We start from the raw sequence: 27,912 nt of genomic DNA, 5'->3' as shown, positions 1-27,912 counted from the left end.
CACATATAGCGACATTAGTTGGTGAGCAAGCGCGATTGGTGGGTTCGCTGAGAAACCCTGCCGTTGTGGCAGCAGATGAGTTCAGAACCGAAAGAATCACGCCAATCTGTCGATTATTCTTTTTTTAATGCAAGAAATATAATTTAACCTTGTGTTCCGAAAATTGTGTATTCGACGTTTCACCTATAGACGAAGCACGCGAAGAGTTGGCAGTGAAGGCGGAATTGTATATGCAGTATAATATACTGGAATGTAAACACCCGTTGAGTCACATCTGGATCCTTTTCAATAGGCAGTGCTATACTACCTTTAGCTGCCTTCAAACGAGCTTCTGGTGTCGTGGGCCGCTTGCTTATCGCATTATGGAAAGTCATGTAGTACACTGCTGCTCCAAAATTTCACGACGCCCATGTCCGCTCTATCTTATACGAGGTATATGGTAAATAGTAGTAGCAGTCCTCCTTTGTATTGAGCAGATGAGCGTTCTTGTGAAATAACGAAAACCAACCAATGATAGCAAAAACAGAGAGAAGAGTATTTACAGAAAGGCAGAGAAGTCCGCAAAAATCGACACCGTCCAAGAAAATATAGGACGGATGTTATTGCGCAGTTAAGCGGCCCTAGTTCGTGTGCTGTTTCTAGTACAGGTGTCACACGAGCACTTTCGATCGCAATCGAGCCAAATCAGGATCGAATTTCGCGACCGCGATTGGCTTCCTTCCGCATCTTGCGCGAAATAACCAATCGCCATAGGGAAGTTCAATGCCTATCAGGCTCGATCGCGATCGAAACAGCCCCGTGCGACAACAGCATAAGTGATTGGGCAGGATAGAGGAAACAGAGTTGGCGCTATTGTGTGCTCGGTAGAGGGCGTTCATCGGTAGCGCATCAGTCCATCCATCCATCCATCAGTCGATCCCCCTCCGACAACATGGCCTCGGAAATCCGGATGCTCGCTTTTCGATCTCGGAGGCTATGGAGACAAGGTATACCCGAGATATGCCCAGAGTTCGAAGCGGCGCTTCGAATCTGGTGTGGATTCAAGAACTCTTGCGGCGGGGCTTGAGCTCGGGGCTTTCCGTCTTTGAGCCGGGTGTTCTAACCGCAGTCTTGCGTCACGGTTCACCCTCGGTCTCTCTGTTTACGGCGGGAACTCTCTCGTAGTCCACCAGCTCCACTGCCGATGGGTGTGGCTTGGCTTTTCTGAGCAAAGCAAGACAAATAATAATAAATGAATAAAGAGAGAGAGAGAGAGAGAAATGAGAAATTAGGGTGCGTTTTTCAAGTGTTCTAGTTACAGTTCTCCAAGCCATTGCTCGCTGGAGTTGGTTAGAGCATCGCACGCGTAATGCGAAGACGTGGGATCGTTCCCCACCTGCGGCAAGTTGTTTTTTCATCCACTTTCATTACCATTAATTTATCATTTCTTTAATTCAATTAGTAAGTATAAGTATTTTCCCTCTGTTTTCGTTGGTGTCATTGTTTTTTTGGCTTCTCATGATACGATTAATAAAAATCGGGCCCCTCGGTTAACCCCCTGTCTTCTCGTTCACCTGGAATCCAGCAAGAGTAGCTTTATTGCGCATTTGACGTTATGAGTCGATATAGCACATCGTGTACGAGTGTTTTATATGTGACAGCAACGTCGGTTCACCTACTAATGAGCATCCGAGCACAAAGCATTTCAATTTCAATGCATCGGCTTGCCGTCGTCCGGTACCTGTTTACGACTAATGTCACTTGTCAGTTCACAAGACAGTATTTTTACCTTCTTCACTCGTCCAACCCCCGCCTGCTATCATCGTTTCGTTTTTATTGTTCGCATTTCCCCATGTTTGTCGATAGCATACGTGTTCGCCTCTTTTCCATTGTCGCATTTGCAAACGAACAGAGCGCCGTGATGTCATCGTGTTTGACGCGGCGACACGGGCAATGAAGAGCGGTGTGCCTGGCTTATTTTTTGCTGCTTGTGAGGTTTTCGACGTGATCAGTTCATGACTTGACCGCGAGGCGGCGTGAAATCGTATTACCCGCCCGGGAGATATAAGAAGGAACAAGAAGCATGTTCTTGCTGCGGTAAAGCTAGGGAAACTATGGAGCATGTTTTATTATAATGTGAAGACGTCTGCCCAGCGGTCGATTTAGGCACCACTGGCCTCCTTTAAGCCCCTGGGTTCAGCGAGAGCAGCGGAAAAGAAAACATGTCCGCAATATATGCATTAGTAAGAGGCGATTGGAGGATTGGTGGACGAAAAGTAGGGAAACGACAAAAAAACGGAGACGTACAAAAGCACAGTTAGAAATAGGGGATCATAAAATTTGGGTGTGGGAGTTCATAGTGTTTATTATTTTTTTTATTGTTTAACTTAGGTAGGACATTAGGCAGTGTAATAGCAAGAGCTTGGTGGCTCAACCCACCGCCCGTTCCAAAGGGGACGCTCATAACATCCATCAACCATCCATCCGCCCCCAGGAAAGAGCGAAAAGGGAGAGAGTGCCTCGGAAAGCGAAGGAAAAAGAGAGGAGGCAAACGGAGGCAGAGAGCACGGAGGAAAGTTGGGCGCGTTTTTATCTCTTGGACACCATAGCTGACCGCAGCAAACGCACTGCAAGATATGCCGAGGAGGCTAACGAAAAATTGCTGGAGTGGAAACTCCCATAGCTTCTTGCCAGAAAGGTGAAGCCAATGCTTGCCCCTCCTTCACCTGAAGTAGAGCTTTGTCGGGTCATCTCAACTCGCAAATTAAGTGATTTGGCTCTGTTATTGTAATGCTAGGCTAATTAGACAATAAAAGCTGGTTGTTCGCAACGAAAATAACAAATTCTTTTTAATATTGATGACGTTCTTCCCAATACAATATGCCAGGATATGCAGATTTCATTCTAACATTAGTAATACAAAGACGCGTAGATAATGCATTAACCAAGGAGGTTGATTGGCTCGAGGGAAGTGTGCGAGAAACGCTTCTTCACCACTTTTATCGTTTAATTATAATTTTAGCGTGCCCCTCCTGTGCGGCTCCACCTTCGGGACATCGTTTCCACTCCAGCAGTTATTCTTTAACCTCCTTGAGAGAGGCGAGACAGTGAACCTGTCTACCTTGCTCCGCGGTTAGAACCATACGCAGCCCCCCCAGCTGCCCCACCAAAAGAACGAAACTCTGCTCATGTGCCCCGCGTACTTGCTCTTCTTCAGGTCCAAGGTCTCTCGCAGAGTGTCCGGTAGCGCCACCCGGAACGTCTCGGGAAGCAGCAGAACCAGGACGGCCGCCAGAGCGTAGACGGCTGCCAGGACAGTCATGGGCACCGACTCGTGCGCGTAGCGCCTCTGGTGTCGAAGATCGGAAACAGTAACGCAGTATACGTAGACCGGCAGTTTCAACGCGGTTTCACGTCACAGCTTTTTCCACACGTATTGTTACATAGGGGCAGGCTTGTTACACTCTTGGAAGGCCCGTGCGAACCTCCTGCACGCTCGTTAACAATGGCACCACGTTACGCAACTAACGCGGCAGCCGGCAGCGAGTAAGTGATAACTGTAACCGCGTACGAAGTGACGAAACAAGTGCGGTAAAGAAGCTTGGCTAGCCTTTACTCCCCACAAGGCGTATCGTCAGCGTCAGACATTGCACAATTGCTATTCGTCCTTGTAACAGAGCGTGAAAACGAACTGTAATGAAACGGATGGCTCACTTTAAACATTTCACTCACATTCTCCTCCCAAAAGGATACGGCATTTCACTGTACATCTGTTCTCATAGCAAGCTGCAGCTCAATGTAGGACGGGTTTTTTTTTTTTTTAAGTGTACAGCAGCGAACCAACAAACTTCAAATGCGTCAGAGCCCAACCGGCGGCGGCCGCATTTCGATGGGGGGGAACGCAAAAACACCCGTTTCACGTGCATTGGAGGCACGTTAAAGATCCCCGCGGTGGTCACAATTAATCCGGAGTCCGCCATGCGCTGTGCGACGTGTCTCGTAATCAAATCGGGGCCCAGGCACGCAAGACCCTCCAGAATTCAATTCAGAGCAGAATTGCATGCTTCCGATTGCCGGCGAGCGGATCTGTAGTTCACACCAAAGACTGTCAAGTTTAATTCGTGCGTAAACCGCATGCATAGGATAACTTATAAGTATAATCGCTGCAGCCGTGGCGTAATTAACGACGACTGTTCGCTGTCTCTACGTACGACAGATTCGCGCAGATGTCGCCGCGCTTCTTTGCCTCGTGAACACATACGTACGAGGTGTCTCTCACCGTTTCCAGCAGGAACGGCACAAGAGCAGAGCCGACCCTTATGCCCACGAGGCAAGCACCGACTCCCACGGTGCGCAGTACGGTGGGGAACACTTCCGCCGCGTACAGCCAGGTGACCGTGAACACGCCGCCGGACAGCACCTTGCCCACAAAGCCGTCCGCCAGGCGGAGCCACGTCAGGGCTGCGTAACGATCCAAAGACAGCGTATACGCTTAAGGAACGCCGCACTCCAAGTATGGCGAGTGCTCAAAGAAGTTTGCCGTTTGACTGCAGAATAATTATTTTTTTTAAGAATGATGCAGATCCACATATGCTCAAACTCTCTGTACGCGTGCATTAAGAACAGCATTGGGTGAGAGCGATAGACCTGGATCACTTCAAGGATTTTCACAGAGATCGCTCAAAATCTGCAAAACTTACACGACGGTTAGAAAGGTCCAGAATGCTCTGCGCCAGCTGCCACGCCTGTCTCTCGCTCCACCAAGGTTTACTGTAGCCTCGTGCTTAACACACGCAGCTTTAGGATTTCACTTTCAAGCTTTATTGTATATTCTCGTGTTTAACACTCGTAGCTCTAGGATTTCACTTTTCAGGGCCTAGCATCGGCATCTACATCGGGTTACTGAGTTATTGACATTCACGCCTACATGCCTACAGGGGCAGTTAATCATCCAAGAAAGTCAATTACTCAGGACTTTCACGCAGCTTCACTGAGAAAAAAACCACGGAGACAAAAAATAAATACTGGTCTACTCGGCTTTCACAAAGTGTCACATCGATGCGACACTTTACACTCGATACGATTTACAAAAAAAAAAAAAACGTCACAAGGTGGCTCGCTGTGCCACGGGAGGATTGTGCACACCATCTTCCGTGTCGTCACGTGGGCATGTCTAATACATCGGACGGACAGATACGGGCTGGAAATTTCGCTGAGAGCGCTCGCGACCACTGACTCTGTAGAGAGAAACAGAAGAAAGGGCAAAAGGCAGGGAAGGTTAACCAGATGGCGGGTAGATCCGGTTTGCTACCCTATGTACGCCGGGGATAGAGGGGAGGGCGAGTTAAGGTGATAGCAAGGTAGAGATAAAGAACGAAAGGAACATAGACATACAATCAACAGTCAAATACCGTCACCGCATACCGTCTCTATAAACAGCACGGTAGCACTTGCAGCGTTATAAGCATCCGTTCAGGCTATAGCCGCTCGTTCTAGCGCACCTGGACAATAGACCATTGTCAGTTGCAACCATTTTCACATATCGCCGACAGAAGACATCGCAGCTGAAGGCGACGAAGGGACTACTTTGGTTTATGAAGGATACGGTCTTGGACAAGCGGCTGTGACAGTGATGTCGCGTACCGCGCAAGAGTGACGGACTGTAACTGACGATGCGTTTGCTGTGTTATGTGCTCTCTCTCTCTCTCTCCTCCCATCTTTCATCCCTCCCATCCCGCTCCCATGTGCAGGGTAGCAAACCGGTTAGGCTACACTGGTTAACCTCCCTGCCTTCCTTCTCCACTTTTTCCTTCCTTCCTTTTTTTTTTTTACAGTCGCTCGTCCAATTCTGGCGCATGTATGGAGCACTACTACTACCGCTACACACACTCACATCGCGGGATGATTCCCAGGCCGAGCGTGCAGAGCGCTGCCCCGGCGAAGAGTGCGGGCACGGCTCGGCGCCTGGGGAACCAGCGTACGGTGCCGTAGCAGAGGACCACGGCCAGCACCTCGCCCACTCCCGCGAGCAGAAAGGCCACGTAGGGGTCTCCGCCCAGGTTGGTCATGGACAGCTGGATGCCGTAGTACACAGCACCGCAGGACACGCTGCGACGACAGGGCAGAGGCGTGGCTTAATCGTGTTATTAGACGCACTACTATGGCATTAACGCATGTATCGTTTGGTGCGCGTTATACCTACGTGTGCTGTGAGGTCAGTGTTGCGCACGATTTCGAGCACTGCTTTGTGATGTACCCAGCTATCTATATAGCTGGCCTCGGCACTGTAGCGCAGTTCAGTTCGCGGTGGGAGACGGGAGTGATCCGCGTCGCACCTGGTGGAGAGTGCGGTCGGCTACAGGTACAGATTTTAGCCTGTGTAAAGGCCACCCCGACCCAAAGCCTCCTGGACACTAAACTTCTTCCGCCCTAGTATGCAGTGATGATCAAGCAGCCCTCAGAGGTGATCTCCGCCTGCCCTCGCAGCAGGAGCTTTCAGTTTTTTGCACACACCCTATGTGAGTGAGTGAGTGAGTGAGTGAGTGAGTGAGTGAGTGAGTGAGTGAGTGAGTGAGTGAGTGAGTGAGTGAGTGAGTGAGAAAATCGCCTATGGCAGATGGCGGAACTGTTGTTTGAGCTAGATTGTACTCGCGCAAGAAATCTGAGTGCATGGTAGTCTAATCAACACAAGCTCACTAATTAACTTTTAATTAACTATCTTACGGCACACATTGCCATTAACGAAATGTATAGCCATTGAGTTCGCAAGGCATAGCCACTTGGAACGACTTCTAAGGATCGCACATATTTCGAGACATGCGCAGTGAAGCTTGCGGTAAAAATGCAATATCCTTTTACTGATTATTTTAACAAACCTCTGCTTTTCGCAATGAAGCACAAAAGTAACTGGAATGACTATGTATTTTGTTGCCTACTTCGGGAATTAATGTCCCGTAAAAGGTGTCATATCTTGACAATTGGATACCGCCTTGAGAACTCCCCTACTACAATTTGTAAATTGCAATATGTCGCGTAAAGTAACTAATTAAACATGTAATTAGTTATCTCTGTTAAATTGTCGATTATGCATTTCTATTTCTCGTGCGAGTGAAATCCACCTCTTCGTATATAATCCAGCTCAATAAATAAAGTTATGCGATCTCTCACAGGCGATTTCTAAAAATTCTGTACGCTATAGAAACTAAGGCACAAACCGCGCTTGACGATAATCTACGTCATGCGAATCATTGTTGAAAGGTGTATACGACGCAAATGTGTGCAAAGAGGAGCGACGACGGCACGACGGCGATGGTGTGACAACGAGGCCGTGACGACAGCGCGGTGCCGATACTTGAGTGACGCCGAATGGATGACGACGAAATCATTACGACGACGGCTTGACAACGATGACACGACGACGACTTTATGACGAAGGCCACGTGACGAGAAAGATGTTACAACCATGGGTTGATAACACTGCAATCGCTACGATAAAATGACGACCATGGAATGACCACGACGGCATGATGGCGAAATTCTGTTGACGACGCGATGTTGATAATGGCATGACGACGATGGAACGATGACGATGGTGTGATAACAAGGTCGTGACGACAACGCGGTGCCAATGCCTGAGTGGCGCCGAAGGGATGACGACGAAATCATTACGACGACGGCTTGACGACGACTACACGACGACGACTTTATGACGTGACGAGAAAGATGTTACAACAATGGGTTGACAACACTGCAATCGCTACGACAAAATGACGACCATTGAATGACCACGACGGCATGAAGGAGACATTCTGATGACGACGCGATGTTGACAATGGCATGGCGACGATGGAACGATGACGATGGTGTGACAACAAGGTCGTGACGACAACGCGGTGCCGATGCTTGAGTGACGCCGAATGGATGACGACAAAATCATTACGACGACGGCTTGACAACGATGACACGACGACGACTTTATGACGAAGACGGCGTGACGAAAAAGATGTTACAACAATGGGTTGATAACATTGCACTCGCTACGACAAAATGACGACCATAGAATGACCACGACGGCATGAAGGCGACATTCTGATGAAGACGCGATGTTGACAATGGCATGAAGACGATGGAACGATGACGACGGCTAAAAGACGGTGTGATGACGACTACATGGCAATGCAGTGACAGCGACAGAATAAAAACAACGCAAAGATGACGATGACATGGCAATGAAAGATTGATCTCAATGTCCGCATTGAAATAACGATGACAGCGTGACAACGCCGGCATGTTTCTGTTGGGGCCCACGTCGTCACTCACGTGCATCTCCTGCAGCCGCGGGTCTTTTAAATTCGCGCTGTATCCGGTGTCTGTTGTGGGGATGCGTGACTCGCACGCGTCCCCTAATATGTTTTTTTTCTCGCATAGATCCCGTCTCCTGTAATCCGGCTTCGCCGCGTGGCTTTTCTGCGGCGGTCGGTATGCTTGCAGGGTAATTCGAGAGATGTCGCGAGTGTTGCTCTGCTAACGCCACTTTACGGCGGGGTTACTTAGGCGCAAAAAGGTGAAAGCTCTTCCTCTTTGGCTCGGGATCGGCAAGCGGCGCGGACGTCCTGCGCATGCGCCGATCCATGCTTCTACGAGACCGTCTCACGAGGCCTTCCGCGAAATGGACGAACACGATCGTTCGAACGCGCCACCGTTCGCGTGACCGTACGCGCGAACGACCAGGCGTTGGTGTCCAGCATGGGGCGAACATATTCGCTCGTTATCCGGTCGCGGTGAGTCGGACTTCGGCGATTTGTCGCGCGCCCATCGGCATGTTTTGTGGATAGCAACTCGGCTAGCAGGTATTAGTTTGTGAAAGGTGCAATAAATGCCCTTGTGATTGTTTGCACTACTGTGTTGTCGTTCCTTTGTCCCAAGAGCACGGGTGAGAACCCCACACTGTTTGCACTATGTCCGGTGGCTTTTGGAATTGCGCTATATCGGGGATCGGCCCACATTAGCGGAGACAAAATTTGCGCGTCCTTGCGTGTGCACTGACCTTGGCTCCGACTAGACAAAGAAATTATTCACATATTTTTTTTCTTTTAAAGGAAGCACATGGCATATCTAAGGAAGTTCGGCAGCAAACTATAGTTGATGACTAAACATACTGTTCTATATACGCTGCATTCTCAGCATGCATTTTATAAGTTAATTTGGATGCAGATGCACCAGTCCAATTACGTTCGCTCATTTCCGTCACGTCAAAGCGTATAGGCGAAATGTCGGCGTCTCTCGGGAACAATCACAGCACGCAAGGCAAGTGCTGTGCGGTTGTATTGGTGGAGCTATACAGTGCTCAAACCTTAAGCCTAGCATTGAGTATAGTCAAGCTCGTGCCGGCCAACAGTATGTGGCTCGTCTCTTTCAATGTTGTGCACATATGCAACACGTGAGCCACAACAAAAATACGACGCGCACAAATTGCGAAGTGTTTCCAGCGTACATTTCAATTATATACGTATATGCGTACCACACTCACCAGCTGTAGACAAGGATGACGCTGTACCGCCGGACCCTGGGCAGCCTCACGAGGTCCAGGTAGCGAACCCTCTCAGCCTCTTCGTTCTCCTGGTGACGGTCACGTGAGCCAACCGGAGGTTACAGAACATTGCCTCATTTATCGCCATCGACACGTGCATGGATCGACGGCTCTGACAATTGCACGACAGGCCGCAACAAATTAAACTCTGGGGTCTTGCGATCCCCGAAACCAAGATACGATTGCGAGACACGCCGTAGGAGTGGGGGGACTCCGGATAAATTAGACCCCCTGGACTTCCTTTCACGTCCAGCCAATGCACGGTACGCGGGCGTTTTGTTTTGAAGCGAAAAGCTTCACACTACGCTAGTCAACACCGTGCTTCGCGTGAACCGGCGTATGTCGGAACAGGCTCCGTAAGCGTGTTCGGAGTCGGCGCAGGTGGCCACTGCCGCGCGCTATGCGTCGTCGTTTGACGTTCGCCGCAAGCGCGTGTTTATCGCGGAGGCCGACTATATAACCGCTTGCCAGAGAACAGGCGTGCGCATTCAACATGGAAGGAGAAGAGAGTGACACTACCGATACAGAGAGCTGTGTTTATGGCTGTACAGAAATCGCAAGACAATGTGCCCAACAATGATGAATAAGGAAGTTTAATAATCCTGCATAGCTTATGGTATATATCATTAATAAGCAATTTGCATAGCTACACAAGGCACACGTATAGCATAACCATAAGCTAACCAAAGCATATCCATAAGTGAAACCGTAAGCATAACCATAGGCTAAATCATAAAGCATAACCATAAGCTAAACCGTAAGCATATCCATATAACTTAAACCATAAGCATATCCATAAGTTAAACCGTAAGCATATCCAGAGGCTAAATCATAAAGCATAACCATAAGCTAAACCGTAATCATAACCATAGGCTAAATCATAAAGCATAACCATAAGCTAAGCCATAAGCATCCCCGAACCTTTTCGCTTCGAGATATCCAGGCTTAACCTTAGCTAAGCCCCAGCCAATTTTTTTCTTTTCGCCCCCCGTCGCAATGAGGTCGCAGCAACCCCGGGATTCGGTCGCGCGTCCTCGGACGCATAGCAGCACAACACATAAAGCCGACGCCACCACGGCGGGTCACGTGCCGTAACCTGTATCGTCTCTTCAAACGTGGGTTTTTACCTAGTTACATGCCTAGTTTTCCAAGTTGGCGGCAAAGACATTCATTTAAGAACGCGACATTACCAGTGGCCCATGCCTTTACCCAAGTTGGCCGCAAAGGCATTGCAGTTCCTATAGCTTATACTATATAACGAGTATCCGAAAGAGAAAGCGCCTTCACCACCCGGTGATTTCCGGCGTCAAACCGACCGACCGATCGACCGACGTGCCATTGAGCCAATGTACACCCACCAACCAATCGACCTACCGCGTAGCTATAGCCAGTTACAACGAAACCATCCAGTTGGCTATTTAGCTGTTTAACTAGTTATTTCGACGTCAGTCGGACGTTCTAAAGGCGGAGAACCTGTTTCAATGGCTGTACATGCCGGAGGTCCACATCGAGCCGTAAAGCTTCGCTACTGAAACAGAGTGGCCGACTGACTAACTTAAAGTTAGCTAGCCAACTCGCCATCTTGGAGGATTTATCGCGGTGCGAGCAAGTCTTTTTTCTCGTTTTTTTTTTTTTTTTAGTGCCGCTGCGAAGAGTGTACTACGCACCCCACCTGCAATATCTTTTTTCGCAGTTGCCGCAGCGTTGAGTCCAGTTCCTGGATCTCGATGCCGTTTGCCGAGGCCGCACGCAGGATAACGCCGGCGGCCTCGTTCATTCTGTCGGTGGCCACTAGCCACCGGGGCGACTCCGGCAGGTACCTGCGTGGTATACAGAGCCCAGACTTAACTAAAACAGAGGGGGTGCCACGTTTCGCGTGTCCTTAGTATAAGGACGCGATAGGAAGAGTTGTCAATAGCAGGATAATATAGTTATATAGTTCTCTATCGTGTGTGTGTGTGTGTGTGTGTGTGTGTGTGTGTGTGTGTGTGTGTGTGTGTGTGTGTGTGTGTGTGTGCGTGCGTGCGTGCGTGCGTGCGTGCGTGCGTGCGTGCGTGCGTGCGTGTGTGTGTGCGCGCGTGCGTGCGTGAGTGCGTCCGTGCGTGCGTGCGCGCGCGCTACCGTACAAACAGCCGAAAGCCTTATTCATTATGAGGGAGACACTGAGAAAAAAATCACCGCCCAAGCACTCCGTACAGATGGTTAATCAGCGAAGCTGAAACGTGCGGCCCCGGTGTTTATCAGTGGGTTAATTCCGACGGTTCATTAAACGACGGCTTCGTAGGCTGCCGGATCCTCAGTACGCTGTTGCTGTTGGCGCTCTGCTGCACGGGCTTGTTATTGTGTCCGGGCTGCGGCATCGGTAAGGCGTAGGCCTGCTCCTTCCCGGTACTGCTCGCAGCATTGCTGATCGAAAGCTGCCTGCTCCTCAGGCGTACGTATGACGCGTGGCCTAACCATTTCGGAGCCGAAGGGAAACTACTGCGCGCGCGCTCGGTTGTGACATTCTAATCCAACACCACCTGGATAGCGCGAGGCCTTTTCACTCCGATCCATGACGTCATGTTACCTGGCCTGACTGCCATAGAATCTAATGGGGATGCTCCCGAGTAGGCAACGGTGATTTTGGCGTCACCGCTTTCATCCCGCCAGCCTTGTCAATGGAAATTTCGGGCCAGGCAGCGTGACGTCATGGATCGGTGTAAACAGGCCTTAATTGTGCTATATATGTAGCATTGGCTAATCGCGCACCTCTTTTTCTCTCTTTCTTCGCGCATGCGCATGGGGTTGCCCCGGAGGAGTTTTCGGCGTACAGGCGACTGACGGACGGACGGACAGACGCATCTACATACGATGTACATACGTTGGTAGGGTCAGTTGTAAGGGTCCATAAAGTCGAGAATCGCAGTCCAGTGGTCTTGTGTGGTAAAGGCCCACCCACTGGCATCATACGTACGAGGTTACCGAACCACAATCCTTGTCTTCATATACCTCGTTACGAGGGATAGCGCCTGAAACATGCCGGGCATGACGTGTTTTCGGCTCCTGCAATCGCTTCTGCCGCATGCAGCACGCAAAAGCATGGCCTTCGAGATTGGTTTCTGTTACACAGAGCAGGCCGTCGTAACAGTGCGGATTTGTACATAGTGGGGATGCGCGACTCTCACCTGATATGTTGATTACAGGAGCTCCCGTCTCCTGTAATCCGGCTTCCCCGCGTGGCTTGGTGCCAGCGGCAGTCGGTCTGGTTGAAGCGCATTCCGAGAGATGGCGCGAGTGTGACTCTGCTAACGCCACCTAACGAAGGGGTTACTTGGGCGCAAAAAGGAGAAGGCTCGTCCTCTTTGGCTCTGAATCGGCAAGTGGCGCGGACGTTCTGCGCGTGCGCCAATCCAAGCTTCTGCGGGACCGTATCGCGAGGCCTTCCCCGGAATGGAGGAACACGACCGTTCGAACGCGCCACTGTTCGCGTGACCGTACGCTCGAACGACCAGGCGTTGGTGTCCAGCATGGAGCGAACATATTCGCTCGCTATCCGCTCGCGATGAGTCGGACTTCCGCGATTTGTCGCGCGCCCATCGGCATGTTTTGTGGATAGCAACTCGGCTAGCAGGCATTAGTCTATTAAAGGTGCAAAAATACCCTTGTGATTGTTTGTACTACTGTGTTGTCGTTCGTTTGTCCCAAGAGCACGGGTGAGAACACAACGTACACCAGGACCCTGTGAAATCTACTCACAAATTACTTTTTTTAAATACATGCAACTGAAAGTTCTATCTTCGAAAGCCAATCTTTCTTTGTTTTTTTTTGTTTTTTCTGCTGTTGTTTTTCTTGTTCTCTCACGATTGAATATCGCAAGTGGTATAAACTATGAGTTCTTCCGGCTCGTACCAGGACCAGACCAGCATGGCGATGAAGGGCAGCGTGATGGCCACCTGGATGTGACGCCAGTGCTTCAGCACCCACACGGTAGCCGGCAGCAGGAAGAGGCTGAGGGCGAAACCCAGGGTGAAGGCGACCGCAGCGCGCGTTCGGTGCTTGGGACCAGTGACCTCCACCACTGCATATTGCACACGGTCACGTGGGGTAACGTGCGGCAGAGAGGTACGCCTTCCAATTCTCGCCCGCATAATAGGGCAATCTAGTTCTGCGGAAGCCCGCGAGATGGAGGCGGGTTCGTGAAGGACAAGAAAGCAGTCTACAATGTTTCCTACAAATGAAACGGTCTGTAGATGGCTAAATCAAGAAAAAAGGCGGACGTCGGTCATTTTGAAGGAATACTGACATAATATTTTTACGCTCCTTCTTTACTTAGGTTACACTATTGTTCTCGACCTCGGAACCATAGAAAAACGCTTTCCAAGCCTCAGAGCATACGAAAGGCGTACGAAAGGAAATGTACTTACACAGGCCTCATTATGTCTCTGCACGTACTGATAATCAATTCGAGATATTAGAACACCACGCTAGGACTAGTATTTATGCTAATTCATTTTTGTTCGTTCCGTTAGCGAATGGAATCGCCTATCAAGTCGGCAAGCGTGCTGTGTCAATGAAGATGTGTTGTTTTTTTCGACGTTGTAACCCCCCTGCTAAAGCGCCTTCGGGCTAAGCGGGGTAATCATTGAATAAGGAAGAAAGAAATAAAGAGCGCCCTCTCTAATTTACTGCAATATCTCTTCTACAAAACAATTCAGTTGCGTAACCGAGGAGGTGGTGTATGCGTCATGATGTCACGGCGAAGAAGGTTGTTACGCGGGAGCGGAAGATTGTGATGTTCTGACACGCTATCGCTGTGTACCAAGCCGCCCAACGACAAGTAGCACACCGAGCGAACGAGCGACTAGCCCAGTATGCGACTCTTCCAAAGAAATGCTCCGTAAAAGAACTAACACAGTAAATTATTTAGGCCACACGCAGTGATTTGTGGTGGTCCCTGGAGTAATCACTCCAGAGACCACTATACAGTGACATTCTGTAGGGTTCCGAGTCCAACCTGATATACGGTTAGTCTCGTTAGACTATATGTACCTCCCACTGCCCGAAATACACCAACAAAAAAAAAGAACTTTCGAAGCTTCGTTATATCACGCGCAACTTCTTCGCTGTATCACGAGTCTTATCCGAGATGCTGTATCTGAGATTAGTCCTCCTGTAGACGTCGCTTTAACGTCGTGCCCCTGTATTCTGCACAGACTCTACCGATGCTGGCTGCGCGTTCCGCAGGCCTTGTCACGCGACGGTTGCTTCGAGACTCCGACGCCAGGCTGCGTTGCTGCAGCTCCTAATTTTTCCACTGACATTTGATATCGACCACGCAGCCACACGACAACCACTGTAAAGCTCCCCTTAACAGATCCGCTATAAAAGAAAGGATGCTTTACAATTAACTGATTTTGTTTCGCGCGCGCGCGTATGTGTGTGTGTGTGTGTGTGTGTGTGTGTGTGTGTGTGTGTGTGTGTGTGTGTGTGTGTGTGTGTGTGTGTGTGTGTGTGTGTGTGTGTGTGTGTGTGTGTGTGTGTGTGTGTGTGTGTGTTTGCGCGTGTGCGTGTGTGTGTGTGTGTGTGTGCGTGTTCTTACAGAGGCAGAAGGAGGTGGTCTGCATCACGGCCAATGAAATTCCCAGCACCACGCGGGCTGCCAGAAAGAGGCCGAATGAGGGCGCCACTGCGGTCACCAGGCCCGCCATGTTGGTGAGCAGGCAGGAGCCCACGAGCAAGGGACGGCGACCCAGCCTGCAACGAACCGGAAACCGAAAATTCACTTAATATGGTGTATCGTGACGCACATTTAAGCCACACGATCCAGCCACAAACGAAGGCACACGTAATAAGGAACGGTGCGCGGCATATTCATCGACCGTAAGAATACCACGTGCAGCTATAAAGTTCACTTACGGCGGCCGCATTTCGATAGGGGCGAAATGCGAAAACACCCGTGTGCTTAGATTTAGGTGCACGTTAAAGAACCCCAGGTGGTCAAAATTTCCGGAGTCCTCCACTACGGCGTGCCTCATAATCAGAAAGTGGTTTTGGCACGTAAACCCCCAAATATTATTATTATTATAAAGTTCACATGGTTGTGCCAAAAATATCAGCCTTTAACTGCACTGCAATATGCATATGCAATATACAGCACCAGAAAAAAAATTGGAGTACACTCGCGCTTTAAGAGTGGAACGCGTGCGACAGCATTCAGAGATCCCTGACTGCTTCTCGCGCTTCCGTGCAACTGCAGCTTATGTAACCGTAATGTTTACCGGGAAACGCTGGGGTACAAGGGAACGAACAGGCTAACTAACGCGTTAGCACGAGCGTGTACCAACCGAGCGACGGCGTGCTCTTCTAACCCCGACCACTCGCACTATCCCTCTCAGAATCGCATCAGTTGAAATGACAAAGACATCCTTGCTCATCAACGCGGAGTCCGCAGAAGAAACCCCGCCGCCTCACCCGCAACTTAGCGGGGAAGAGGCCGCCGATTGGCGCAAAATACAGACTGGTGTATTGCCGCATCTAAAATTGTTAGACGCCATGTATCCCACTCGCTATATGGCCAACTGCCCTTGGTGCGGTGACCCGTCCTAAACACGTAACCTAGGAGTGCTCTAAGCGCCCTCGTGGGCCAAATAGCAATGGCACAATGGAGCAGTGGGAGGCACAGCTCGCCCGTTCCGACTTGGCAGGACAAAAGTCCTTAATTAGCCAGGTCAGGCAGGCGGCAGAGGCCAGTGGGGCCCTGGACCGGGGGCTCCGACCACACCTCCTTAATATCTCTTCCTGTCAAATAAAGATTATATATATATATATATATATATATATATATATATATATATATATATATATATATATATATATAATCAAATAATTACAGAATGCAGCGAAATAACTCGAGTCAATAATTGTCTTTCAATATTAACAGACATGCAAAGAAATACAAATATTCAGTGGCGCTTTAGAGGGATAAATAAGTAAGAAATGCGTGAGCATTACGTCGCATTTTCGAAGTCCTGGATGTATGACTCAAACCGTCGTTCACCGCATTACAAAGTGTCCAGGAGCGTCCCTCTCTTCGAAGAACGAAGTGCTACCGACGGTGGTCGGAGAGGACCACCGTAATTTGCATATATATATACATATATATATATATATATATATATATATATATATATATATATATATATATATATATATATATATATATATATATATATATATAGACGCGCTTCGAAGCCCTCCCAACACCTCTCTACCTCTATTACGCGACCGTCTGCCCACGCTTCATAGACATATCGTAAGAAGCCATCAAACACTGACACCAAGGAGAACATAATGGAAATCACTTGTGCCTAATAAATGAAATAAAGAAGCGACAAATGAATGGAAATGGTCGAAAGTGGATATGAAAGAAGAACTTGCCGCAGGTGGGGAACGATCCCACAACGATCCCGGCATGCGAAGGTTGTGGGAACGTTCCCCACCTGCGGCATGTTGTTCTTCATCCACTTTCATTTCCATGGTTGTGGGATCGTTCCCCACCTGCGGCAAGTTGTTTTTTCATCCAATTTCTTTTGGATTTATTTACCGTTTCTTTATTTCGTTTATTAAGCACAAGAAATTTCCCCTATGTTCTCCTTGGTGTCAGCGTTTGTTGGGTTCTTATGATATGACTAATAAATATCGGGCCCCTCGGTTAACCCCCTTTATTCTCGTTTAGCTACTTCACACACAGTTCTTTTTCACTTTGACACTCCTAATTAGTGCTTCCAAATATCCGTCAAACCGGCTATCCCGTTTAGCCTAAGGGAAGTGAATCCGGTCTCGAAAATCGGTTGTCCGGATTTCAAGAAACAGATATTCGGGATCTCCGGTATAAATAACCGATTAGCCGGATATTCGAAATATTCGGACACGAATATTTGGCGTTTCAAAAAAAGTCGCAGCTTCGCCCGAAAGACGAAGCACCGATGGGGATAGCAAATTGGCAGATAGCTGTACGAAGTAAGGATAGTAGTTTTATAGGCCGTATAAATTTGTAAACACTCGCTTGCTGACTAAGTCAAGAATGATAGAATGTGTACGTGTGACTCAACGAGGACGTAGAAAGAAACATACAGACGGTGTCTCTGTGTGTCTGTTTCTTTTCACGTCCTCGTTCGGCCGCGCTTACACATTATATCATAAATGGAAATCAACTAGCCCATCCAACGTGTTTTTTTTTAATTAAATTAGCAAGCACGGTGTCACGCGCACACAGGTAAACATGAACACATCTCGCTCGATGAGCGCGGAAACTCGCTGTCAAAATGCCGTAGTGAGGAATCTGTCAAACGAAGCTTTAGTGAAGTTTTAGTGGAGCGGTCAGTTAAATGCTATACAAGTGAATGCGATGCGTACAATTGTATTTAGTTTCATAGTCTCCAACGAGTAATGACACTATAGCACGTCGTCGCCGGTCCGTTCTACCATGTGGCCTATGACGCTCCCTACCACGTGACCATGACGCGCTACGTCTGGGCACACTGTCCACCCTTCCCTCCACTGTTCACCGCCGTCCAGGCGTCAGCAGACGGATTAAGACGGTCGTATTACGGGTCGGCAGGAATTTCCTTTCGTTCGATTTCTTTTAAGTTCCAATAAACAACCGATTACTACTATTCTTGCATTCAGTTCACTCGTGACATCTTCTTTTGTATGGTTTAAAACTCGCCTCAACTATTGAGCCCCCGCAACTGCAGCTCAAACACACGAATCTCGACGATTGCGCCTCAACTAGCGCGTTCGATCATCACCTGTCTCCAAGGGCCGAGCAGAGGAAGCAGCCGACCAGCATGCCGGTCATAATACTGCTCTGCACCAGGGAGCGCATCCATGCACTTTCGCACACCAGGTCCCACTGCGTTAGAGAAGCAGCGTATGCAAGTCTCTGCGGCAAAGCTTGGCCGGAACGAACATGAGTAGATAATTTCAAACACCCTGTACTCCAGTGTCTATACTCCGTTTACGGATTGTACGGAGTATATACTCCATTTACGGATTTACGGATTGTACGGAGTATATACTCCATTTACGGATTTACGGATTGTACGGAGTACATACTCCGTTTACGGATTGTACGGAGTATATACTCCATTTACGGATTTACGGATTGTACGGAGTACATACTCTGTTTACGGATTGTACGGAGTATATACTCCGTTTACGGATTGTACGGAGTATATACTCCGCTTACGTAATGTGCGAAGTATATACTCCATTTACGGAACGTACGGAGTATATACACTGTTCCGTGCTCAACAGGCAACGCTACAAAGGCGAGACTGCACACAATCCTGATCGAAAAAAACACTACGTCTCATACAAAAGAAAGGTATAGGCATGCATCATATATAACCGCTGGACCGATTTGAACGATATTTGTAGCACTTGAGAGGGAAGGTTAAATTGTGATGGCTCTAGGAAGAATGCTTTTCTTTTAATTAAGCATCTCTAATAATTTGCGAAAAATCCCGAAAGTTCGTGCTTGGAAAAAAGTTGAAGCACTAATTTTGGACATCCGTAACATTGCACGAAAAACAGTTACCGCAGTTGTGTAAATTGCAACTATTAGAGAATCTAAAGCGGACAAATTTTATATACGAGCTCAAAGCTTACGTGAAATTTTACAGCGTCTACAAGAGTTTAGCAAAAGTACCACTTACATATTAGTCCTATATTAGAGAGCTGTGTACAATAGACCAGTTTTCTTTGTATTACATGTAATTGCGATGTATTTTGTTGTAGAGTTGTAAAGATGATAACTTACACTGTGCAATTTTGCAATTTTTGAGAGTTCTTCTAAGAAGATTAACGACCTAAACAAATATCTTCTTCGTGCAGTCACTCAAATTTAAGTTTGTATTTTTGAAGTGCAACAGACCTCATCAAAATTGGGGCCGTATTTACCGATAAATATAATTTTTCCTTGCCACGTATCTATAGGTACGAGTTCACTAGCTAAAAGTTCCTCTTAAGGAATGCGTTGTTATCATAAATCTGATGAGGTTGGGAAAACCAAACACAGTCGACTCCCGTTAATTCAGCCTCGGTTATTTCGAATTTTCGTTTAATTCGAACACATTGGAAAGTACCGGCAAGTAACTACATATTACTATGGAAGGAAAACTCGTTTAGTTTGAACGCGATAACGTACCGCTTCGGTTAATTCGGCCTCCACTGGATCCCCATCATGCACGTACCGGTCACTAAAAACTTGGAAACGCTAAAAATTCCGCAGACGGTGCTATTGCTTCTCCAGACGTCGACAGTGACGCTAGCAACCTCTCCTGTAGTGATGATGACGTGTTTCGCTGTGTGCTGGGCGATGTCTTTTTTGAACATTTCGTCAGCGCCGACGACAGTGTGGAGGTCCGTGAGCCACTGGTCAACGTTGACATGTATAGTTGCTGTTACACTGCATTGAAGTAGTCTGTCGACAATGACGGACTACTTGAAGCAATAAAAGCAATTTATATTCATTCATTTTTGTAATCATTTGTTTATTCAACCTTACGGATGATTCGGCCATATGTGTCTGTACCACAAAGGTCGAATTAAAGAGAGTCGACTGTACCTTCCCGTGGTGAGGATGGCTGGGAAAAAGAAAGAGCGGCCTTCACAGCTGTAACGCTAGCTGCGCAATGATCGTTCGAAATAGTGAAACGTGATGCGCACCATAGAGTTTTCTATGAAATTGCTAGTGGAAACTTTCGTGCTAGTGTCTACGGGGAACATGCAACTATGGCTCTTCAGCCAATGATGGGCTCGCACATTTATTTGCCTAAACTTCGCCCTTATTGCTTCAAACGGCTTTGTGACTTCGCAAGCTGACCACTTCCAACAACGTGTGGCGCTATCAATGCAACAGTTCGTAATGATGGCAGATATGCGCAGAAACTGTCTTGGTTTATTATTTTTTAGAAGACGACTAGTGCTTGTAAACTGGGAAAGATAAAGCGTAATCGATAAAGTCACAACTACGTTCGAAGCCACAAGTACGAAGATGAGACAAGTCCATGAAATGACCACCGTTCCCGTTGTACCTAAACAACCGCAATGCCGGGATTCCTTCCAGCAATATTTGTAGAAAATTCTATGTGATGCGCGGTTTCGTGCCGCCTCTAAGTCTGCTGTGCGATTGACGTACACTCATGGTTGCAGGAAAAGTAGTTTGCTTACCTCTTGAACCAGCGTGTGGCCCGAGAAGCTGTTCCCGTAGTTCCACGTTTCGCACGAGACAAAGGCACCTTCGGTGGCGACCAGCCGGCCACCAGTGACCGTCGTCGGCCGCCTCAAGCAGGCGCTGCCTCCCAAGCCATCACCTTGCTCTGGATACCGGGAGTCACGTGACTGGTTCGAGGAGCTCCAGGAGTCCAACGTCGTCGCATTGCCGGTCGAGGCCACGTGGTCGGGATCAGCGCACCAGTGGTCGATGTCTGGCGCAATGAAGCTGGACACGACGAGGTGAAAACCCATGAAGGTGCCTCGAATAAGGCCGAACCAGAAGATGTTCTTCTGGAACTTGCCGTAGTCCCCGATGACGCCGCAGATGTCCATCTTGTGCAAAACCTGTAGCGCACCTCCCTGAGGTTGTCGCGGGTGTAAAACAGTTACACCGAACCCGTGTAGGCCAATGTGCACACTTTACTACAAGATCACTTCGGCTTTCCCGAGTTCTCGTTCCTCGACTCTCTGGCACTGTCACTAACTGAGATTCTCCCCTTGTATTCTGCGTGGCCACTTGCGCCATGTCACTTCAGTCGGTTTGCACATCGATTCATTCACGGTCATGTTAGTCACGTCAGGTTAGATTCCGTATGTAAAGCCGGTAAATACACATCCCTGAGCTTGAAGTTCTCGGGTAGCTATAGCTTCAGCGTGTCACGCTGTCTGCCCGCTTCTAGGCCTGAAAACTGGTTGCATACACTTGCCTCTTGTGTTGCAGCCCATACTAAGCCTAGCTGACAGCTTCGTTGAGTCGGTCTTTAATGATTCACCTTACATAAAAGGAAGACGTGATGGTAATGTTGGACATCTGCTAGATACGGGGATCACCTTAACCGCAATTTCGATTTTTAAAAAAAATGGGAATGCCAGAATTAATTACCTGGTTTTATAACCAGTCTTGAACTCGAGTCACGGAGTGCTTCTTGTCGTTGGGCTTTAGAGCCGCCGTCGCAACCAGGCTTTTCGAAGAGTCTTTCGGGTCTCTTGTGAGAATGAGAAGAACAGAGAGTTGTGCGTATACACGCAAGGTTACGTCTTTTGCCGCGCTCCAACCTGTCATGAATAAGTTATCGCTCCCGCTGGTGTAGGCGCATTGTTTCCTCTGCTGCCCTGACTTTTCTTCCCCCATTGGTTCAGCGTTTGCGGGCCATTGTTCAATAGCTCACCGGTGCCAAAAATGCGTCGCGACAACCCGAACGAGACCTTTACTGTGTGGAGCGCATCAGGAAGGAGTGTCTCTCTCATTTTATACATTCAACGTCGGCGTCGCTTCTGAATTTTGCCACGGGCATATGTACGCGTCGTGCAGAATGTTCTCGCGAGGTCAGTGAAGCCATCACCCAAGTTAGATCGCGGTGATTTTGTAGGGAGACAGCTAAGTAAGTATACACGCCAAAGTTTTGATGACCACCAATTCTTTGCACTTTTCTTTGCAGTTCTTTCCCACTTTCCGACCACAACACTGTATTGTACTTGTTTTGCGGAAATAAACATTCATTCATTCATTCATTCATTCATTCATTCATTCATTCATTCATTCATTCATTCTCCGGGAATTGTTCGCGGTCTCGGCTTTGAGCTGGAGTGACGGTTACGTCCTGTGACGGCAGATCTACTCCCACTTTTCAACAGCCGCTCCCCGCCCGCCACTGAAAAAACTATCTTGACGAGCGAAGTCGGCGAAGCAATGAGCGTCTATATATACACGCGTCGTATACGCCTCTGTTAGCGCATGCGTTAATTCGGGCCGGTAGTTTCACATGCCGACGGCTTCGGAATGTGTTACGCGTTGGTTGGGGCTATATATATTTAATACCGCACTCGAAAACAGCGCCAAAGACACGAACGTCGTCTCGAAGATCGGCTGATGCTATGGCTGGTGTGGGATTCGTAACAGTAAATATATAGAGCAACAAGGCGTTAGAATAAAAGACGTGAATTCGCCGCAGCTACAACTTAAAACTGGCTCGTGATCGATGCCTCCGTTGTATAACAGGAAGGAAGAGGCGCGAAGAATACAAACAAGCAGACCGCGTCTCACAGACTACTACTGAAAAATAAACATTCTTTTTTTTTTATGCAAGCTCTTCTTTGGAGACTTCAGATCAATTTGAGGTTTGTGGGATCTGGGTATCTGGCCAGTTTCATTTCGTCAAATGAGACGTTTGAAGCCTTCTAGTGTACGTACGACAATGACGAAAGACGCACTGAGCTAGCGTATAGAGCACTGAGCTATTATGTACGCAGCAATGACAATCCGTAATTGAAGCAAAAAAGGCCGAAATAATACCCGGATGCTCTCGTTCTCATCGCACGCGCCTTGAACTGGAACCGGAAGTGTGGCTTGACTCAACGAACAAATACGGGCGGATGCCGCAGCTAGCGCACTCTAAACATGTGGGATGTCCTCGAAAGCAATGCAATGTAAACAACAAATCACCTAACGCACGAGTGCGCCAAAGAAGACCTTATCTTTCTTCAATTTTAAGCGCGGTTGCCTCGCGTTTCTTTTTTTTTATCTCAAACAAGGAAGCAGACGGACAGCAGACGCAAATCTCTTTTCTGCTACTCTGCTACAGCGGCTTGTCCAGCTTCTCTAATCGACGTGAACGAGCAAGCAGACGACCGAGCGTCTTCTGGGCCGCTTTCAGCTTGTATATATGCAACAGGTGCGTTGACACGCGGCGTTGCACACTTTTAACGGTACGGCCAGTCCACACTGGCGTGCGCGTGATGCCATGAGGAGATATATACGCTAGGGCTGCTTGTCATCGTCAACCTAGTTTAGACGCAACGCGAATGTCAAAGAAAAACGGGGTTGCAACCCACCTCTTTCGACAGTGCGAACCCATCCAGGTCTCCGAAGAACAAACCTCCACGCACGAATGCCCTGCCCCCCCCCCCCCCACCCCAAACACACGAGCGGGAACAGAAGAATACAAAGATGACATTGAGACGTCGTCGCTTCACGCTCATGTTTTTCCGGCAATCAGACGTGGAACAGGGAAAAAAAGAGACCTTGCTTCGCAGCTTAAAGTGAACAGGAAAGAACTTCTACACCTGTCGATTGCGTTCCTTCGAGACACTCTGTTGATCAACGTTTAGGGAGACGTGCGTGGAATCAACGTATGTGAGATGCTCGGGCGAAACAGTTGCCAGCCAACTTGGAGGAAGGAAATAACGTATAGGAGCGAGTATTAATCGCGCCTCGCAGCCAGCCTTGCAAGTCAGTCCCATCACGAAGCCACCCCCCCCCCCCCCTTCGCTTTTTCTCTCAAAGAGCGGTGGACTTGACCTCGTGCTGTACCCGGTAGATTTTAATAGACGCGCACGTGTTCGGGTGCTAGCCTTGCTTGTGTCCAGCGGTGCGCAGAGTTGAGGTCACCGTCGCGGAGTAAAAATATACGGGAGCGCCGAGTCGCCTATCTTGCAATGCATTCGGCGAGGCCTGCTAATATGTCCCCAGCGATAACAGGCGCCCAGCATTCCGCCATGCTCTCTGCCCCCTTTCTTCTCCGTGGCTTTCCAAGGTTCCCTCCTCCCTTTCCTCCTTCCTTCCCATGACGTTGACACCAAATATTCGCGCCGTACGGCGGTCAAGTCGAGAATCGAATTTATTGAGACCCCTCTCAGATATCGAAACAATAGGTGGGCCTTCGATGTGATCGCCGCTTGAAACGGTGCATCATAGAAATTTTGTGAATGTGTCCTGCGATGAGTGTTTCATTTTCAAAAGCTGCGTTTTTGACGCTACCGGACATTGTTATAGAATTCTTTTTTTTTCCCTATATATATATCTTTGCGTTGAGAGTGTGGATCATTTATTTTATGGTGACTATAATGTCTTCCTGTATCATTTATATCGTGCACATTGCAGTAAAGCTTGACCTTTTCTATCCCCCTCCCTCCCTCCCTATATGATGCCCTAACGTGCCCACTGGGTACTCAAATAAATTATTTCGAACTAGAAATTACCTTGTGCGGCCGCGCATGTTGTCGTCGATCCCGCCGCTATACAAGGCCGCGAGCGTCGACCGCACCGCGGTCGACGCTCGTGCGATGTTAAAATAACATGCGAGAGTGTGCATCCCTTCGGTCATTCGTTGCAGTGTATGCATTTATCCCCTTCGTTGTAACGGGCGCGCGCGCCAGCCATCTGGTGCTCTCTGTCGCACCTGTTGTCTTTCGGGAAAACGTTCTCTGAGCACGGCTATACGGTGGAAGACAGTAAAACTTGTACCGCGACTTGATCACGTGTCGAGCCGACTTCTCCTGGCCTTCAATTGACTTTCACGTAATTCCCCCTCCTACATAGTTCGTTCCTTGCTCCAGGCCGGCCAAGCACGTCAAGATAACCTCGCCTGTCACACCGCCGCAACGACATGGACCGTTTTCTTTTCTTCCCCGTTTCAGACAATCAAACACCTGTCGTTGGTGTGTCATGGCGTCGATACAGATTTAGAAGCGGCCATGGTAACGCTTCCGCTAACGTATTTCATCCTCGTATCTTACATAACTTTCGCGGGACCCTGTAGGGCTCTTGCATAATGCCGACAACTCTGCGAGCGCATTGGGCTTCCGCCGCCATTATACCCTTCACGATGGATGGCATCTATATAGACGTGCGGGCGAGCGCAGGGATTAGGGAGTCTATTAGGGAGTGGGCAGGGAGTAAGAGAAGCGCTAAGGCAGTATTTGGGCCACACGGGATCTGCTATAGGCTGTGCCCGCCGTTCGCTCGTGTATTTCCCGTCGATTGTAACGGTTAAGTGCAGCTAAAAGGAATGTGCGTACAGTTATAGTTACCCGCTTTTCACAGCCGTGGGTGACAACACCGTCGCGGGCTGCGCGTCACTGGCCTACCAAGTCGTGTATATATATATATATATATATATATATATATATATATATATATATATATATATATATATATATATATATGGGTGTGTGTGTGTGCGTGTGTGTGTGGGCGACGGCAGTCGCTTTTCCTGAGCCAACAATGACATGACCGGCAGCGGTGACTGCTACAAGCTGGCAAGATCGCGTGGCCGAATACTTTGCGCCTGCAACAAGGCCATTTCGGTCGTGCTGTGTAGATGACGGCGCTGGCTTGCTACACAACAGTGGTACTACGTAAGATATTGCCGCACGTCGCGCTTCCTGTTTCGTGCAACTTGCTCTGACGCAATCGGGAACGACTTAAGAGGAAGCTTTAGCTCGGGCCCAACTGCGACGCGGCCTGTTCAAATACACGTAAAACGCTAAAACGTTTTTCTGAGATAACCCCTGGACCGATGGTAATGAAATTTGTTGCATGAAGCTTTAGCTCGAGTGCTCCTATCTGTATACATGTAAAATGAGAACTCGTTTTTCTCGGCAACCAGTGCACCGAATTTGACGAGGTTTGTTGCATTTAATAGGAAAACTTAAAATGTAGTGACTGTTCGTTTCGAATTTTTGAGTTAGGTCGTCAATATTTTATTAAAAATTCGCAAAAATCGAAAATTTTCAGAAAGCGAAACTATCAAGTTTACAACTCTGTAACTCAACAACGAAAAATGATAATACAATTCTGTGAATTGTATCTAAAAGTACATCCATAGCGGACAAAATTGATATGTTACACATGAATATAAAAAAAATTTGATCATAGGGAAATACAACTTTTGTAAAACCGTTGTAACCAACGTAACAAATTCATGTAAGATGTAAAATGACATACTGAATTTGTCCGCTTTGAATGATCTAATGGATGCCGTTTACAGAAGCGCGATATCGTTTCTTGATGCATAGCTATCAATTTGTAAACTTCGTGCTTCTATTTTTTTCAAACGGTGAAATATTTGAAAATCGTTTTAGGAAAATTCAAGCCCTAAATCGAAATTCCGCTTCCAACAGTCACTAGAATTTAACTTTCTCTTTCAAATGCAACAAATTTCATCAAAATCGGTCCAGGGGTTATCTCATAAAAACGTTTTTGCGTTTTACATGTATTTGAATAGGCCGCGTCGGAGTTGGGCCCGAGCTAAAGCTTCCTCTTAAGACTGGACCCGCCGTTGTTGCTCAGTGGCTATGGTGTTAGGCTGCTGAGTACGAGGTCGCGGGATCGAATCCCGGCCACGGCAGCCGCATTTCGGTGGGGGCGAAATGCAAAAACACCCGTGTACTTAGATTTAGGTGCACGTTAAAGCACCCCCGGTGGTCGAAATCTCCGGAGTCCTCCACTACGGCGTGCCTCATAATCGAGAAGTGGTTTTGGCACGTAAAACCCCATAATTAATTAATTAATTAAGACTGGACAAAAGTTGGAGGGCGGACGCAGCGGTTCGCCCGCACGTCCGTCCTTCGCGATGGTGGCGGGGACGCCAACATGTGCGCTCAGGATTGTCGGCATTACGCGAGAGGTAGATCGGGAGTATCGTGCGAAGGCAGTGTACATATCGTAAACGCTGAAGTACACTAGAGCGTATCAAAAAGCGAGCCAACTATATATAGCCAAGAAAGACGGACTATGACAACGAAAAACACTTATCATCAGCATTTTCGAACAGTAAAATTTTGCAAAAGGGACAGAAAGTTGGGCGAGTTGGTACGGTAACATGATCTTGGATTGTAGCGCGAAGTGACACGGACAGAGACTAGTAGCGCCCGTCCTGTCTGCTTCTAGTCTGTGTCACTTCGCGCTACAATCCAAGATCATAGTAAAATTTTGTCAAATCGAATGCAATGCAAATGCGGCTTTCTTTTTTTTCTTTTTTAAGCGGTGACAGTCATCACACTCAAGCCTAATCAGACCTATCGTCATGCTGTTGAATGTCTTACCGCGAGGAATTCCGCCGGTGTAGCGAGGAGGTTGTCCTTCCCCGGGAGCTCGAAAGCAGCGCACGCATCGGTCGGAGCCACACGGAAGCTATTCGCAACTTTCACAGATGGTAGCGACGCCATGCGGCAGCCGTCGTAAGCCTCAACGAGGGGATGCCCGCGTTTCGTGGCCGCGTCGCCCTGTTCAGTTAGTGTGGTGCGCTGGAGCCTTTGTTTTGTATTTGATTGGGGTCCCTTTTTACAGCGGTATTTCAGAG

General features: G+C 48.3%; 1 protein-coding gene across 1 annotated transcript; it reads right to left on the bottom strand.

Annotated features, from left to right (window-relative positions):
• Positions 1-107: 107 nt before the first annotated feature.
• On the bottom strand, positions 108-27,737 carry LOC142589900 (solute carrier family 22 member 3-like). The gene is made up of 11 exons (XM_075701572.1): positions 27,656-27,737; positions 20,786-21,190; positions 18,361-18,464; positions 15,150-15,304; positions 13,460-13,628; positions 11,241-11,388; positions 9,509-9,597; positions 5,873-6,087; positions 4,259-4,440; positions 3,183-3,328; positions 108-1,203 (listed from the first exon to the last, which is right to left on the bottom strand). Exons 2-11 carry the CDS (start codon positions 21,161-21,163, stop codon positions 1,116-1,118), a joined length of 1,674 nt encoding a protein of 557 aa, XP_075557687.1. The 5' UTR covers positions 21,164-21,190; positions 27,656-27,737; the 3' UTR covers positions 108-1,115.
• Positions 27,738-27,912: the final 175 nt, after the last annotated feature.

Source organism: Dermacentor variabilis, chromosome 8, assembly GCF_050947875.1.
Source record: "Dermacentor variabilis isolate Ectoservices chromosome 8, ASM5094787v1, whole genome shotgun sequence".
Classification (NCBI taxonomy): Eukaryota; Metazoa; Arthropoda; class Arachnida; order Ixodida; family Ixodidae; genus Dermacentor; species Dermacentor variabilis.
The sequence above is the reverse complement of the archived record's forward strand: the minus strand, read 5'-3'. Positions and strand labels throughout refer to the sequence as shown.